General features: G+C 40.2%; 1 protein-coding gene across 3 annotated transcripts in view; it reads left to right on the forward strand.

The window, feature by feature from the left end:
* RP1 (RP1 axonemal microtubule associated) overlaps positions 1-18145 on the forward strand; it is a 305041-nt gene that overhangs the window by 241341 nt on the left and 45555 nt on the right. For all 3 annotated transcript variants that reach the window (XM_032771359.2, XM_032771361.2, XM_032771360.2), the window contains 4 exons: positions 1835-1967; positions 3345-3496; positions 14380-14632; positions 17456-17691. In XM_032771359.2, coding sequence (XP_032627250.1) covers positions 1835-1967; positions 3345-3496; positions 14380-14632; positions 17456-17691 — 774 coding nt within the window. The remainder of the gene's footprint in view (positions 1-1834; positions 1968-3344; positions 3497-14379; positions 14633-17455; positions 17692-18145) is intronic.

Here is an 18145-nt window from a genome sequence, read left to right on the forward strand (position 1 = left end):
CTTGTCTGAGTGGCACGGTAAGGGGGCTGGGAGGTTGGAGAAGGGGTAGGGAGTTCCGGGGGGGCAGTCAAGGGACAGGGAGCAGGGGGGGTTGGATGGGGCGGAGGTTCGAGGGGGCAGGGAGAAGGGGGCTTAGATGGGTCAGAGGTTCAGGGGGCAGTCAGGGGACAAGCAGCAGTTGGATAGGCATGGGAGTCCCAGGGGTTTGTCAGGGGACAGGCAGGGGGTGGGGTCCTAGACGGGAAGCTGGGGGAGTGTCTCAGGAAGGGGCAGTTGGGGACAAGGAGAAGGGAGGCTTAGATAGGGAGTGGGGTCCCCAGGGACAGTTAGGGGCAAGGGTCCTGGGAGGGGGCAATCAGAGGACAAGGAGCAGCGGTGCTTTGATAGGGGGTGGGGTCCTGGGGGGCAGTTAGGGGCAGGAGTCCTAGGAGGGGGTGATCAGAGGACAGAGAGTGGGGGGGGGTTGGATGGATTGGAGTTTCTGTGGGGAGCAGTCGGAGGGAGTGGGTGGTGGCAGGGTGGGGCTACCCTCCCTCCCCGTGGAATGTCCTGGCTTTTGAATGTTAAAATATGGTATCCCTACCATCCACAGTCCAATTCTCCATTCACAGCAGGCTGCAGCATGAGGTCCCCCTCTGTCCTTTCCAGTTGGTAGTGGCCGAGGGAATGCTGGGAAATGTAGTTCTTTCCGTGCTCCAGGGCTGGCTCTATAGGCAGGGAGCTAACCAAGGAACTACAGCTCCCAGAGCCCCTGTTTGTTCTCAGCTCCCATGCTGGATCCCTGCCGCCCCTGCAAATGGGCTGCCCCAAGCTGGTGCTTGCTTTGCTGGTGCCTAAAGCCACCCTTGCACTCTGGGAAGTTGACCCCAGTCATCCCTGCATGGTTTGTTTCTGTCTCACTATGTATTGACAGAACTTCCCAAAAGATGGTGCACTGGACGGTGGCATGTTGCACACTGGGATACCTACCCATGGTGCACCACACTGTGCACTGATGCAATCACTCTTGATGAGTATGCTCAGCACAGACACAAGGAGCCAAGTATGCACACACGCAAGCAATGTACTAACTGTGGCAGTTTTACGATAATGTAACTTGCGTCAACCAAAGTTTGTAGTGTAGACATGGCCTCAGAGTAGATAAACTCTTGTAGTGTAGACATGGGCCCTTACGTGCCCAATTCCCATAGAAAGTCCTAATAACTTTCAAAGGAGGCTGGACACCTAAATCCCATAAACACCTTTGAAAATCCCAGCTATGATATATGCCATGTCAGCATCAAGCATCAAACAAACCAAAAGCAGAAGGAAATATAAACAGTTAACACACAAATATGTTGAACTATAGTAGGGATATTAATACTTCCCTACGTCACAGGGGTGTTGTGAGGATAAATACATTAAACATTGTGAAGCATTTTGAGATCTATTGATGAAAAGCACTATAAAAGAGCTAGTAATAGTGAATAAATGAACATCACCCCATTGCCTTTGAACAAATATGTATAGACAGATAGGCCTGCTGTAGCTTTACACAGTCACTGGAAGTTCTGGAACAGCAGTTACTAGCGTATGATTTAGGCCCTGATCCTTCAGCTGGATTCAGTCAGGGGGTCTTTATGTTTGTATGAAGCCCCATTAAAGAGCTCACTTGGAGCACCCAGTTACAGGATCTGGGCCTTGCAATAGCTGTTCCTCTGCATGCTAAATCAGGCATTATTTATACATGAAAATATTAGATTATTTTAAATGTGTCAGAAATGTCAATTTTTGTTAGGAGGGGATACAAAAATATTTCATAAAAAATATGATTGTTCTGTTTTACTGCCTGCAGCTTCGTCTGAAAGACCTGGACACTAAGCAAGAACTGGGCTTTTACAGTGCAGACCAGTGGCTCTTTAAAGAAGATGGGTCAGAGACCGTGACAGAGCTAGCAGCAGTCAGACCAGATAAGGCACCGCTCAGGGGTATGCTGCTGAACCAAGAAACAAGCAAAAAAAAAAAAGTTTTTTAAAGTGAATCAACTAGAATAAACATGATGATGGGAAAGGTTATAAAGCATTTTAGAAAAGTCATTCCCAGTTGCTTTTGACATCCTTGGTTAAAGCACTTGTGTGAAATGTTGGATCTTTAACAAAGCCTATGAGAGCTTAAAAATGTTTTACTGCTTTCCTCTTTAAGGCAAATATCACATGTATTTAATGTTTCCACTACATCAAATGCCAATTTGAACACCTCAAAATATATAGGGCCAAACTGGTGCAATTCCCCTGAAATCATTGGAATTATGCCAGTTTACACCAGCTAGGGACCTGGCTCATATATTTAAAATGCACAGTAAAGTGATGATTGAGTATTTTATGGACAAAGAAAAGATTGATGGCTTTATATTTAGCACCAAAAAAAAGCTGAATTCTGGCCAAACCAGAGATGTGCCTCAATATTTTTATGTGTGTGTTGTCATCTAACTGATATGCTGTAGGAACAGGAATACACAAATAAAATTTCATATGAATGTGATTTTAAAATCTGGTAAGATCTTCTTTTGCTTTAGGTGTATTTTATACAGTATTTCCAGAAAAAAGTCTAATTCACTAAACATTATAATCAAAAGACAACTTCATCCAAACATTAAAAACTGTTTCCTTTCCCTTCCAGTACAAAGCTGGTCTGTATGTAGAATTAGACGGTGGGAGTATATTACAGCATTTAGTTCTACACAGAGTTATCACAACCTTGGATAAAAAATGTTCTTGTCATGCTGCTAAGGAAAAATCATGCCAGATGATAATTACTGTCTGTAGTGAATAGTATTAATACATATCGATGTAAATAGTTAAGCCGCTTCCCCAGACCAAATTAATTGTAGTGGCAACAGTTATCTATCTAACATGTTAAAATGGAATGCAGCTACCCAAGAACAAAGAGTGGGATATTTTTATTGTCAATCTTTTATATTTCTTTCATAAAATGTTGCTGTAGTGAGCAAGTTCTAACTAGAATTAAGCTGTGTATTTATTATAAAGAGAACTTGGGCCTCATCCAAAGCCCATTGAAGTTAGTGAGTGGCTTTCAACTCACTTCAGTGGGCATTGGATCAGGCTTTCAATAACTGAGATATTTTTTTCCCTTTTGAATATGAACATGAGCGTTGACATTCCATTTATAACACTGAAACATGCCACTGAGAAGCAGTTAGCAATCTATATTAAAATTGGATGGAAAATGTAGGTAAATGAAGGAGGATCAGTTAATAATCATTTTATCCTGTACTCTTTCAGATTAATTATTTACTTGGCATAGATTTTTTAGTAATGTTTTCTTTTATTTATTTTTCATGGCAGAAGTTCTTTACTCAGTCAGTGTTCACACAGGAACATTACCTGCATCAGGAACTGATTCAGATGTCTTTATTACAATATTTGGAGAGAATGGAGACTCCTGCAAAAGAAAACTTAGGCATTCTAGGTCACATGCAAGTTTTGAAAGAGGTCAGGTTAGTATGGATTTTTTTATGCATTTCTCTCTCTCTCTTTTTTTTTTTTTTGTATTATCATCTTGCAAACTCTGTCTTCTTTCTGAAGATTCAGTACAAGCTTGAGGCATAAACCAGTTCTGTGGTGTACATAAGAACTTGTCATAGTCTGTTCTAGAAATCTAAAGGCACAACAAGAACCTTAGTGAGGATACTATGTTGAGCCAGCGGAAGCTGCAAATCAACTCCAGTCACTTGCTAAGAACAGATATTTTAGATCAAATTAGATGCCAATAAGAGAAAGCAGTTTAAAAACAATGAATCCATAGTAAAATATGATAGCAGCTGAAGATGAACCATAGGAAGAAGGCTAGGATTCTCCTCTACTAGTTAAAATGTCTATACAGGGTGCTAACCTATATTTAGAAACAACGTAATTGAAATGTGTTAGTTATGTGTTGGTTTAGTTAGGGCCACTGAGGTCTTACATATGCTGAGAAAATGCATCATGTCAGAAAAATATATTAACATGTTTTAACTAACACAATATAAAAAATTGCTGTTACCAAGGGAAAAATTACCTAATCTTTATGAAGGTCAAATACATCACCCATCAAAAGAAAAAGATTGAAGGCAGAAAAAAAATTGTAAAAATTCCCAGACAGAACCATGACAGTGTATCCCAGTTTGAAGCGTGTGACTAAATAATCAGTGCGACCATCAGTATAGGTTATATCAGAAATGAGAACTTTTCCCCTCAAATGTCCATTCCCTGACAACAATCATCTTTCCCATTTTATTTCTTTTCCCCTACAAAAGTCAATTTTGCAGAGGAAAAATGGTGTGATTTCTCAATGAAATTAGCTAATTTGCTCTCAGGTAAATTTTCAAAACTTGGGGATTTTTTTTAGGAGTAGACGATTACCCTGTTCACTGCGATAAAACGTTTGTTTTAGAGAAATTGGAAACATTTGTACTCGGATTCAATTATTTGCAAGCATCTTAACATTTGCAGTTAAAAAACTGAGATGTGAAAGTACTTTCGTGCAAACTCATGTAGGTTGAGAAATTTCTGACAAAATGTTAATGTTCTCTGGGGAGGGCATCTCAGAGGTGAGTCAATTTGGCAATGGTTCTTCTCCTTCCAGTCTCAGGGCTAGGCATCGTCAGCGGAAATTGCAGCTGTTGTCTTCTTCCCAGCTGCCGGAGGCACACAGACCCTCATCATAACTCTGAAAATCAAGAGGCACTCTAAGTTTGTACTGCTGATGAGGAAGAAGGGCAAATTACAAACATAGACCTTGGTGCTCCAAAGAGTTGACATCAGTGGGGTTACTCACAGTGTGTAAAGTTAAGCAGCTGCCAAAGTCTTTGCAGGATTGGGGCCTCTGGAGCAGATGCACATTAGAATACATTACATATGGTAAGGAAGGGACTTCCAAAAGTGCCCAGTTATTGCTCTGTAAGTGGGAGACCTTTTCAATACTTTTATGGGAGGGAGAAGAGCATAGAGTTCTGAGTTGAGTGAATCTGGTAAAGAAAGGAGAGGAAGTGAATATGAACCTAGAGCAGTAGATCAAAGAGGAATTTAGGAGACTGAAATGGATGAGAAGACACACTGAGGGAATAAGATGTGTGCGAAATAAAACCAGAAGGGAAGAGAATATGGCAGAGATAGGGAAGAGAAGGCACATGTATAAAGTTAAGGACATGTCTCACATGTGAGAGATGAGTGTTGATGAAGAAATTTAACAGAAAAACTGTTCTGCACATGATTACTACAGCCACAGGACAGCAATGCCTCCCTTATTTGCAAACAATATTTGTTGGTTACATACTTCATTGTTTAATCTGCTTTTTAGTAGTAAAATGTATTTGTAACTATAGCAACTGTCGTATCATATATGAATATATTTGCTATGTGAGATGCAAAATATTTTCTTAAAGAACACACATATTAAATTGAAATATTGTGCTAATTTCAATCAGTGCTAAACAAGTTAATTCAAATGCAGTCCCTCTTTGAGGGAGATGCTGAGCACCTATTTCTGCTGTATACTATAATTCCTCTGACATCATACCCAATGACATCAATACCACTGACTCTATATTAATTTCATAATCCAGTTTGAAATTGCTGTTCTTTTCTTTTATAAACCCCGTCTACAAGCCCCATCACAGATTCTGTCCCTGTATCCCCCTTACCATTTCTTTTGTCTGTCTAGAACCAGACGCCTCTCCTCCACCTTCAAAATCCCAGGACTGGGCCTGCACTATGAATGGCGTCTTCTATAAAAACTGTATTGCAAAATTCTTTATAGAGTTTAATAATAATTACAATGTTAAAATAAAAATATCAGTGAGTGAGAGAAACTTCTTGAGGCAATAGAGAAAATATGTTTTTGGCTAAGATTTGAAGGAGATGGAGAATCCGTGAGATGGGAAGGCTATTCCATATTGCATTTTCCTGCAATGGAGAAAGTTCTTGCAATAACAGTGGTTGGTGATCTTACATGAAAGAAAAGAAAGAAGGCCAGTTCTAAAGCAATGAAAGAAGCAGAGAGGGGAGTTGGGAAAACAAGATCTAGATGGTATTCTGAAGAAAGGGTCCTGTGGTCTGGTTTTTGGACAGTTTTGAATTGGATCAGAAGATGGATTTGGAACAGATGATTGTGTTTAGTCAAGCTCAGTTTGTACATGTCAGAAGGCATGCAGCAAGATTCTGTATCTACTGGAGTTTGGAGGACTAGGACTTGGGGCGATCATATGAAAAAGTACTGCAATAAAGAGGAGATGAAAATATAATCCACTGTTAAGTGTGTGTGCTACATTTCCCCCTCTGGGCTGTATCTAGCACCCAGTTAGAGGAGTTAGTCCTTTATCTCAAGCTATAGAAGATGTCCCTTTCCATTTTGGAGGTTATTTACTCAGTCCCTTCTGATGACCGAGATGGTTATTGTTACAGAAGCAGAAATGAGGTGGGTCAAGGCACCGGTGTATACAGAACAAACAGTATCACAACAGATAATAAGCAGATTTGCCAACACAGGAAATATAGGAAGTGAAGAAAAGTTCAGAGCCAAGTTTAAAGACACTTGAGGGAAATGGAATGCCTGAGATAAGGAGGATACAAGAGACTGAAATGTGTCTGAGGATAAACTTCTTACTCCCTGAAAACCTTTCTCCGAAATATTTATCTGAAGGAAGAAGAAATAAGATAGTTAACTTGGTCAAGACAGGCAGAGACAGTTAACAGAGATGAATCATCACGTTTCTTGACACATACTTATCATTACTGCCCTTTACAGTTGGAGAAATGGAATCATGGAGAGGTGGAGTGGCACATCCAGTTCACAGGTCAGACCAGTGGCAAAGGCAGAAATAGAACCTCGGTCTCCCGAGTCCCAGTCCAGTGCAGTGTCAGATGGCCTCCCATTGTCTGTATACAGTAGCATATGTATAATTGTGATAGTTAAAGAGGAGAGCAAAGACAAGGATCAGAATTAATGCTAGTGGAACATCATAAAGGAGAGGTCTGGGCACAGAGGAGAAACAGTCACCAGAAACAGAGAAAATAGTTTGGTAGTGGGAAGGAGCAGAACCATAACGGGAAAGACTGGAGATGAGTGTGGGGGCAAATTACTGGGGGCAAATTTCCTGGGGACAACTTTTTGTTTGCTTGTAAAGGAAGTAAATGGGGATGGGGGGAGGGAAAGAGGGGAGCCATTTTATACTTGTTTCTGGGAGAAATTGGTTGTGAATTTATTGAAGACAGTTTGGGTGAAAGTGATCATGAAATGATAGATTTCATTATTCTGAGGAAAAGGAGGAGTGAGAGCAGCAGAAATAAGGACAAATGACTTACTTTAAAAAAGTCAGAGAACTGGTAGGTAAGATTCCATAGAAAGAAAATCCAAGTGAAAGAGTTGTCCAGCAGAGCGGGCAGTTTCTCAAAGAGACAGTATTAAAGGTACAACAGCAGACTATCCTGATACTAAGAAAAGGCAAGAAGAGTACTAATAGACCAATATTGCTGCATCATGAGCTTTTTAACAACTTGAAAATCAAATAGAGATCCCACAGAAAGTGAAAACAAATTGCCGATGTTGGGTACAAAACAATAGTGTAAGTATGAAGGGACAAAATCAGAAAGGCTAAGGAACAAAATGTGTTACAAAATGTGTTGTGCTAGCAAGGGACATAAAAGGCAATAAGAAGAGGTTCTATAAATACATTAGGAGCAAGAGAAAGACAAAGGAAAGTGTAGCTCCTCTACTTAGCAGGGAAGGAGAGCTAATAACCGACAACACCAAGAAGACTGGGATGCTTAATGCCTATTTTGCTTCAGTCTTCACTAAAGATGTTTTTTATGACCAGATGCTTAACACAATTAATATTAATAACAAAGATGCAGGAGCACAAGCCAAAATAGGAAAAGAACAGGTTAAAGAATGTTTAGATATGTTAAATGTATTTAAGTCGGTAGGGTCTGAAGAAATTCACCTTGGATTACACAGGGAGCTATCTGAAACAATCTAAGAGCCATTAGCAATTATCTTTGAGAACTCATGGAGGATGGGTGAGGTTCCAGAGGACAATAGAAGGGCAAACATGGTACATATATTTAAAAGGGGGAACAAAGAGGACCTGGGGAGTTATAAGCCAGTCAACCTGACATTGATATCTGGAAAGATACTGGTACAAATTATTAAACAATCAGTTCATAAGCACCTAGAGGATAATAGTGTTATAAGAAATAGCCAGCATAGATTTGTCAAGAACAAATCATGCCAAACCAACCTAACTTTCTTCTTTGACAGCCTTATTGGACTAGTGGATGAAGGGAAACAGTACCTGTGATGTATCTTAATTTTAATAAGACTTTTGACACAGTCCCACATGACATTCTCATAAGCAAACTAGGGAAATGTGGTCTAGATGAAATTACAATAAAGAGTATAAAACTAATTGAAAGATCCTACACTGGAACAATTCCTGGGTGAATTTCTGCCTCCCTAAAGGTTATAAGAATTTACAACAACATAGCCTGGAGGTGAACCTCAACTGCAGAAAAGAATTAAGTAAGTTCGTGGAGGATAGGTCCATCAATAGCTATTAGTCAAGATAACCAGGGATATAACCCCATGCTCTGGGTGCCCTAAACCTCTGATTGCCAGAAGCTTGGACTGGATGATGGGATAGATCTCTTGATAATTCCCCTCTTCTGTTCATTCCCTCTGAAGCATCTGGCACTGTCCATGGTCAGAAGCCAGGATACTGGGCTAGATGGACCATTGATCTCACCTAGTATGGCCATTCTTATGTTCTTATTTACATAGGGTGACCAGATCACACAGGTGAAATGTCGGGACGTGGAGCGGATGGAGCAAAAAAAAAAAAAGCCAGCGGTGGAGCAAAAACAAACAAACAAACAAAAAATAGCTGCCGGAGCTCCATGTCCTTCCCCCCAGCAGCAGCATGCCTCCGCTCCATCTCCACTTCCTTCCTCCCTCCAGCACTTGCGCCACCATACAGCTGATCAGTGCAAGCCTGGGAGGGAGGGGGGAGGAGGAGGAATGCAGCGTGCTTGGGGAAGAGGCAGGGCCAGGGCAGGAATTTGGGGAGGGATCCAATGGGGCAGTGAGGGAGCGGGGCTGAAAGCGTGAGGCCAGGGTGGGGATTTGGAGAGGGATCCAATGGGGGAAGGAGGGGGCAGAGTCGGGGGGGCGCGAGCCACCTCTGGGCTCTGCTCCACGTGTGAGCAAAGGCAAAATATCTGGACAATTTGTGTCCTGACTGAAGGTAGGTCGGGACGTGGGACAAATAAGCAAATATCGGGACAGTCCCGATAAAATTGGTACATCTGGTCACCCTATATTTAGGAGAGATCCAACAAAGTGTTTTCTTCAGGCTCTGAATTTCAATTCAAAACAGTCAGGACAAGGGAAAATTTTATTAGAGAGTGAGAAGTGGCACATTTTTAAAGAACTGGGGAAGATACTACAGGAAAAGCAGTTAATAATCATAATATTATATTGCCTCTATATAAATCCATGGTATGCTCACACCTCGAATATTGCGTGCAGATGTTGTCACCCCATCTCAAAAAAGATATGTTGGAATTGGGAAAGGTTCAGAAAAGGGCAACAAAAATGATTAGGGGTATAGAATGGTTTCTGCATGAGGCGACTGGGACTTTTCAGCTTGGAAAAGAGGTGATTAATGGGAGATATGATAGAGGTCTATAAAATCATGAGTGGTATAGAGAAAGTAAATAAGGAAGTGCTATTTACTCCTTCTCATAATACAAGAAGCAGTAAGAGAGCTGTATGACTATTCAGAGCTCTGGTATGAAACTGCAGAAAAACCGGAGAGTCTCTGGATTAAGTTTAGAAGTGTGAGCAAGAAGGGTGATGTTGTAGTGGGAGTCTGCTATAGACCACCAGGCCAGGGGGAGGAGGTGGACAAGGCTTTCTTCTGGCAACTAACAGAAGTTAGTAGCTCTCAGGCCCTGGTTCCCATGGGAGACTTTAATCACCCTGATATCTGCTGGGAGAGCAATACAGCAGTGCACAAACACTCAAGGAAGTTTTTGGAAAGTGTACGGGACAATTTCCTGGTGCAAGTGCTGGCGGAACCAAATAGGGGCAGAGCTCTTCTTGACCTGCTGCTCACAAACAGGGAAGAATTAGTAGGGGAAGCAGAAGTGTGTGGGACCCTGGGAGGCAGTGATCATGAGATGGTTGAGTTCAGGATCCTGATCCTGACCCAAGGAAAAAAGGAGAGCAGCAGTATACGGACCCTGGACTTCAGAAAAACAGACTTTGACTCCCTGAGGGAACTGATGGGCAGGATTCCCTGGGTGAATAACATGAGGGGGAAGGGAGTCCAAGAGAACTGTCTGTAATTTAAATAATCCTTATTGAGGTTGCAGAAACAAACCATCCCGTTGTGTAGAAATAATAGTAAAGATGGCAGGTGACCAGCTTGGCATAACAGTGAAGTCCTTGCTGATCTTAAACACAAAAAAGAAGCTTACAAGAAGTGGAATATTGGACAAATGACCAGGGAGGAGTATAAAAATATTGCTCAGGCAAGCAGGAGTGAAGTCAGGAAGGCCAAATCACACTTGGAGTTGCAGCTAGCAAGAGATGTTAAGAGTAACAAGAAGGGTTTCTTCAGGTATGTTAGCAACAAGAATGAAGTAAAATGAGGACCCCTTACTGAATGAGGAAGGCACCTAGTGACAGAGAATATGGAAAAAGCTAATATCCTCAATACTTTTTTTGCCTCTGTCTTCACAAACAAGGTCAGCTCCCAGACTGCTGGACTGGGCAGCACAGCATGGGGAGGCGGTGACCAGCCCTCTGTGGAGAAAGAAGTGGTTCAGAACTATTTAGAAAAGCTGGACAAGCACAAGTCCATCAGGCTGGATGCACTGCATCTGAGGGTGCTAAAGGAGTTGGCGGATGTGATTTCAGAGCCATTGACCATTATCTTTGAAAACTCATGGTGATCGGGGGAGGTCCCAGATGACTGGAAAAAGGCTAATGTAGTGTCATCTTTAAAAAAGGGAAGAAGGAAGATCCAGGGAACTACAGGCCAGTCAGCCTCACCTCAGTCCCTGGAAAAATCATGGAACAGGTCCTCAAGGAATCAATTCTGAAGCACTTAGAGGAGAGGAAAGTGATCAGGAACAATCAGCATGGATTCACCAAGGCCAAGTCATGCCTGACTAACCTAATTGCCTTTCTATTGAGAGAATAACGAGTCTGTGATCGAGAGGAAATCGTGGATAGTGTTATTCCCTTGACATTTAGCAAGCTTTCGATGCGATATCCCACAGTATTACTTGCCAGGCAAGTCTAAAGACGTATGTCCTGGTATGAAGATGGACTATACAGAGGTGATAGAAGCTGCTAGATCATTGGGCTCAAACGGTATGATCAAACGGTACATGTCTAGGTTGGCGCCAATATCAAGAGAGTGCCTCAAGGATCAGTCCTGGGGCTGGTTTTGATCAAATCTCATTAATATCTGGAGGATGGTGTGACGGCACTCTCAGCAGTCAAAGTTTGGCAGATGACACTAAATTGGGGAAGTAGTGCGAGATAAGACTGGAGGGTGAGGGAAGGAAGCAGAGGGACCTAGACAAATTAGAGGATCTGGGCCAAAAGAAACTTGATGAGGTTCAACAAGGACAAGTGCAAGAGTCCTTCACTTGGAGATGGGACGAATCAGCATGCACTGGCTACAGAACAGGGACGAATAACTAGGCGCAGTTCTGCAGAAAGGACCTAAGGGTTACAGTGGATGAGAAGCTGGATATGAGTTGACAGTGTGCCCCTGTTGCCAAGAAGGCTAACGGCATTTTGGGCTGTATAGTAGGGGCATTGCCAGCAGATGGAGGGATGTGATCATTCCCCTCTATTCAACATTGATGAGGCCTCATCTGGAGTACTGTGTCCAGTTTTGCGCCTCACGCTACAAGGAGGATGTGGAAAAATTGGAAAGAGCCCAGCGGAGGTCAACAAAAATGAGTAGGGGGCTGGAGCACATGACTTATGAGGAGAGGCTGGGGAAACTGGGATTGATTAGTCTGCAGAAGAGAAGAATGAGGGGGGATTTGATAGCTGCTTTCAACTACCTGAAAGAGGGTTCCAAAGAGGATGGATCTAGACTGTTCTCAGTGGTAGCAGATGATGCAACAAGGAGCAATGGTCTCAAGTTGCAATGTGGGAGGTTAAGGTTGGATATTAGGAAAACTTTTTCACTAGGAGGGTGGTGAAGTACCGGAATGGGTTACCTAGGGAAGTGGTGGAATCTCCTTCCTTACAGGTTTTTAAGGTGAGGCTTGGCAAAGTCCTGCCTGGGATGATTTAGTTGGGAATTGGTCCTGCTTTGAGCAGGGGGTTGGGCTAGATGACCTCCTTAGGTCCCTTCCAACCCTGATATTCTATGTCTCTATGGAAAGAGAATGGTTTGAAAGACGCAGCAAGGATGCACCTTTAGAAATGAAGATCGAGGAATAGTCTTCTGTAAAATGCAAATGAATTAAATGAACTACTGGTAACAAATTTCTGTTATTACTACATGGTAAAATAAGTTAAACCAATTGAATTAAACTGCAGAAAGTAAGGCTAATTTATATTTATGTAAGTAATTATCTTTCTAGCTAACTGATCTCACTAGTTTAATGGGTTAAATGAGTGGGAAGTTGTCATTTTGCCTAGCTAAAACTGAATCTAAATCAGGCAAGCTAATTTAAATAAAATGATTTTGGTTTTCATCAATTACACTTCCAGTGAAATGTATAATACAGATCTGAATGTCTTTACACAGATTAAAAACTAAAATAACAAAAAAGAAGGATAATGACATAAGACAAAAGTATATTCTTGCTAATGCTGAGGAAGCGGGTAATTTAATGCATTATGATAATTCGTTGATTAACAATCAGTGATTGTGACCACTGTTGTCTAATGACTATGAATTATTGTCCCAAAGAATGAAGCTAATGATAGGTCTACATCTGAAAAGAGTTAGCAGTGAAGAAACATGAATATTACCAGCACAGGCTAGTTTCTATAAGTTAAAGGTGATATACATTGACAAAAAAAAATTGCCTTGAAACTGCAAAAAATACAATTATTTTAAAATGATTTAATGCTCCCAATAAAAGTTATTTAAATGTTCATCTCAGCTGACTCCTATTTTAGGCTTTTTATGCATTACACTAAGGGCTATAGTTTGCCATGGTAACTGTTTGGGGAAGATCAAGGATATGTCAAGGCAAAAATGTCAAAAATCCTAAAAACTGCGGTAGGAATAACAACTGATGTTTCCTCTTTCTGAGCACATTATAGTGAATAATCCCTTGCTCACAAGAGCATGGATTAGCTGGGCTATTTTTTTTTAAATCATCTCTCCCTTTCACGTTTTCTGGTCTTCCTGGTGGTGCAGTGGTTGGCAACAAGTAAAATTATAGCGTCTGTTTCTGCTATCCATCTGTTTTTTTAATGACACCCGCACAGATGCCCAAATATCCACCCTCCCACTCACGTTTTCTCACAGAACACATTCATTCTCTTGCTCACATAATTTAATCATCCCATCATGCACTTGTGCAGCTGCCATTTAGTTTTTGTTTATTGGTAGCTGTAGCAATATTTTAACAGATGTCCATTTACACCTAAAGAGCACATCTCTTCTCATTTGCCTGCATGAACAGCCTTAGTTATACTTCTGCTGTCTTTGTCGTCTTTCATTTGCACAGTCATAAAATCATCACTACTTCTGTCTGGTGGTGTTGTAATGTGGCTTTTTCTTCCTTCTGGAAGCTAAGAAGTCTTATGGTCTACAAGGCTTTGAAACATTTTAAGAATAAAAGGCCTCATTTAAGATAAAGTTCTGTTTAATTGGTGCATCCTAGTACTGGCCTCTGTCACTCCCTCAGCCTCCATGGAGTTCCATTTGGGTGGTGTGGGGAGGGTTGACCTGGAGTGGGAGGGCTGGGGCCAGCAACACTCCTGGGTCTTTTACAAGTAAATTAATGCTTCTCTCTTTCTCACCACCCAAGGGAGGAGCACCCCAGAGTGAGGGTCACTAATGTTAGATTCTCTGTTCCTTGCAACTCAGGGGATGGATTCTCTGGCTAGGGACTGGGAAAATACACATACTCAAGGATCCAAATATTTCCTTTATAATAAGACCTCCAAAAGTCAACATCAGCCTATTATGAATATCAGTCTAATTCCCCATTCTTCTGTTAGGCCACCAGCAAAACCGAATGATTTAATATGGAAATGAATCCATTTTACCTAATACAACCTTGCTAAATATATTTTAATAATAACTGGTGTTATTAATTATGTGCAATTCACTGTGACTTGTTTTCCCATCAGGTTAATAGCTTCAGTGTGAGAGCTGTAGACCTTGGAATGTTAATCAAAGTGCTAGTTGAACACAATAATATGGGTTATGGAGCTGGATGGTACCTGGACCAAATTACCATCCAAGAATCAGGCAAAAGTGACTGCCAATATGTATTCTCATGCCAGCAATGGTTAGACAGCGGAGTTGCTGATGGACGGATGGAACGAGAGTTGAGACTTCTTGGAAAAGTGAGAAATGAGAGATTGGCAGGAAATATTCACGGTGAGATGCAAAATCATCAAAACACATTCAAGCTTCTAATTTGATTGTATTTTATATTTATTTTCCCAGGATGGGTCAGTTGAGACTTAATATACAATACAACTTTATTCTGAATAGCTTCTTTTACCCAAACTATATCCTCAGCACTGTACAAAGCTGGTAAATACAGTTACAATGTTAAAAGAAAAAAATAATAGTACAAAGAGGGAGATTAAGAAGTATATGCTATTCAGCAAATATGTTGTCAGATGAAATTTGAAAATAGACGTTGAGTTGATGAGGCAGAAAGAAAGTAGGTTGTTCCATATATCACGAAATGCAGAGCAGAAGACTCTTGCAACACTGACATGTGAAGAGACATGAAACATTTCTTTTAGAACATAGTGTTTTTACCATATGCGTATATGTTTGCCATTGGCTTCGCTTTTGTTTGAATTTTATTTTTATTTGAAAGGTATGTCTGTGGTACCAGTTCTCGATGGTATTTAGCTTAGGGATCAACGGAACCCAGAATTCTATTCAGAATTTGAAATGAACCGAAGACGAAACTTCAGAAAGAATTTGGACATTGAAAACATTTTAAGCCTTTAACCCTTTGTCACGATACCACTGTATCTGGCGCTCTCCTATAATCTCTTTTGGAAGTGAGTAAAATATTAATCTGGGTCCATTTATGGCATCTGAACCACAAATGACAGACAAGACACCATGCCCAGACCTAACCAATCTGGACATCAGAAATTGCATTCAAAAACACCAATATTTTAATGGAACTTCAATTACTTTATACACATGCTATGACCTATGTTCTATTTTATGCTCTGAGTATTTTGTGTGCATTAGCTGTGTTTGTTATAGGCATAGGAAGCAAAATGTACATCCTTGAGTCTGAGCTGCATGTTCTTGGTACAGTAGGCAGATTTCTGTTATAGTTTAAGGGAACATTGGAACATCAGAGAAATGTTGCTGCAGCAACCGAAGCTCAGAATAGCTTGGAAATATGAGTGTAGGACAAGCAGTTACAAACACTGACCTCCTAAACTCAGTGAATCCATCAATATATCGTTTCCATTTTTAACATAAGAAGGACCTGCCTTCTTGCCCTCAGAATGTAACATTATCCCCCCAAATCCAGACTGAGAATTACTAATCATTCCCAAGGTTCTTGACAAGTAACATTCAGTATTTTAATAACCATAAAGTCTAAAAACAGTATTCCATGTGCCAGTGGAAATGTAGGAAATTTTCATTTAACTTTCATTCACTTTTCATTGCTATCTTTGGTTTAATTTATTTGTAGCTTTGATAAAGTTGCCTGTATCAGCCTTCAAATCACAACATCTTGATTTATAGAAAAGCTACTTTAGATAATTTGAAGAATGCATTAAAGCTAATTTTCTCTTTCACTGAAGTGTGTACATTTGAACTCATGGGAGCTGATCCCCGGGTGGTATAACTGATGTAGCTCTATTTACGTCTATATACATATATAGATATAGATATAGTCATAGCTCCATTGATGTCAATAGAACTATGATAAGTTACACCAGCTCAGGATTTATCCTATAGTGTTAAGGCTGCCTAGTCTGGCTTTCAGGGAAATTCTGAGAATAAAAACAGGAAGTCAATGTCTGAATTATTTTCAGCAAAGTATCTTTTATTTTACAATAAAAATGATTTTAAATGGTTCAATCCATACTCTAGCTCACTGGGCATATAAAGAGCCAAATTAAAAAAGTAATTAAATAAATACTCAGTAGTGGGCCAGCCTGGGTGACCAAAAAGTTCTTTAAAAGTCACGCTTATTGTCATAGAAATTGTGACCATGACAAACATACAGCCTTAAGCCTTGACCTATTAATGTACTCGGCTAGCATGTGGTGTCCCATTGATGTCAGTGGGACTCCCCATAGGGATGCCGTTTGGAGGCTTAATTACAAACATTAAACAAGTTAATTCAAACCAAATGGTGGTGTCCCAAATTAGAGTAAAATTTTAGTGTTAGCTTTGAACCTATGGTGTCTCATCCTGCATTCCCTCTGCATCCAAAACTGATGTTGATTTCAGTGGTAGTTTTGAGTATGTAAGCCTATCCCTTTGGTTTGAAAAGTAATTATTATTCCTTTTCAATATCCAGTAAAATCTTCCAGTTCTTTTATATCTCTTGTTTCAGCTACTGTTTTGAGTGTTTTCTGTAGCCTTAATTCAGGAAAGTACGTGCTCAAGTCCATCACTATTTAGGACAGCACTTATACTTAACTATTTGTTACACACATGCTTATATGCTGTCCTGAATACAGATGATTTCCTGAATAGGGGCCATAATTAGGATTCTCAGTATGAACAACACATCTGTTAAAATCTGATCAATGGAACTGCTGAACCCAAAAGACCATGATTTTTTCAAATTGGAGACCAACTAATATGACCATCTTGTGGAAGAAGGACTTGATGTACTGTGGTGCCCTAAATAAAAATGTCAAATGTGGAGCAAAGGGGTATTTCTCAGTGGCCTCTGGTGAATGAACATACCTACCAAATTTCAAGAGTCTAGTTTAAGTGGGTACTTGAACAGTTGAAATCCAGTGAAAAAGATTGATAATTGGTAGCCTCTGGTAGAAAGGTCAAAGCTCTAATCTAGGATTTCTGTGTGTACTCAGTGGATGATAATGAATGAATTTAACAAATTTCAAGATTTTGGTTAAATAGGAAAATGAAAGTCAATTGTCATTCACTCACCCACCGTATCACAAGCATCTGTACTATATTGGATATTAAGTGCAGTTAATGAAGTAATTATTTTTTACTGATTTGTTTCACTAGGGACTTGGGATGTCATTGTTACAACTAGTGATGCTTCAAGCATGAGCCCTAAAATGTCTTTAACTATTTGTGGTGAAAAAGGTACAAGTATTCCAGTCTTATTTCCCAAAGGATCCCTTAAAAAGGCTGAGATTTGTCAGACATCAGTGGAACTAGATAAGAAATTCACCTCTATATGCAAAGTTCGCTTGGAAATAGAAGATGCCAGAAATGGAGAGATCTGGCATTGTCGTGAGGTAAAAACTACTAAAGCAAGCCCAGTTCTTTTTATTTTATTTTATTTTATTTTTAAGTTCTGTTCTTTTCATAATCTACAGTTGTTGTTTCCAGAAACAATTTCCAGTTACCGTTCAAAATTACATAACATTTCTTATTTACAAAGCAAGTAGATCTGCTAACAGTGTTGGTGTAGTGATTTCACAATGTGCTCAAAACATTTTTTATTAGAATATGTTTGAACAACAAAAATTCTGTAAACTTAAGCTGAATTTCTGGAGCACAGCTAACAGAGGTGCCGTAGTCTATAGCTTTTCCAGTGCTATCTTTTCATAACTGTTGCCACTGGCATAAATAGCAGTGTTTACATAATTTCAAATTGGCTATTACATGTTATGGACCTATGATCTAAGACCACTAATGAAGTGAGACACTGGAAATGCCTTTTGACAAAAATATCTGCCATTAAAGTTG

The sequence above is a fragment of the Chelonoidis abingdonii genome, chromosome 2 (assembly GCF_003597395.2).
Source record: "Chelonoidis abingdonii isolate Lonesome George chromosome 2, CheloAbing_2.0, whole genome shotgun sequence".
NCBI lineage: Eukaryota > Metazoa > Chordata > Testudines > Testudinidae > Chelonoidis > Chelonoidis abingdonii.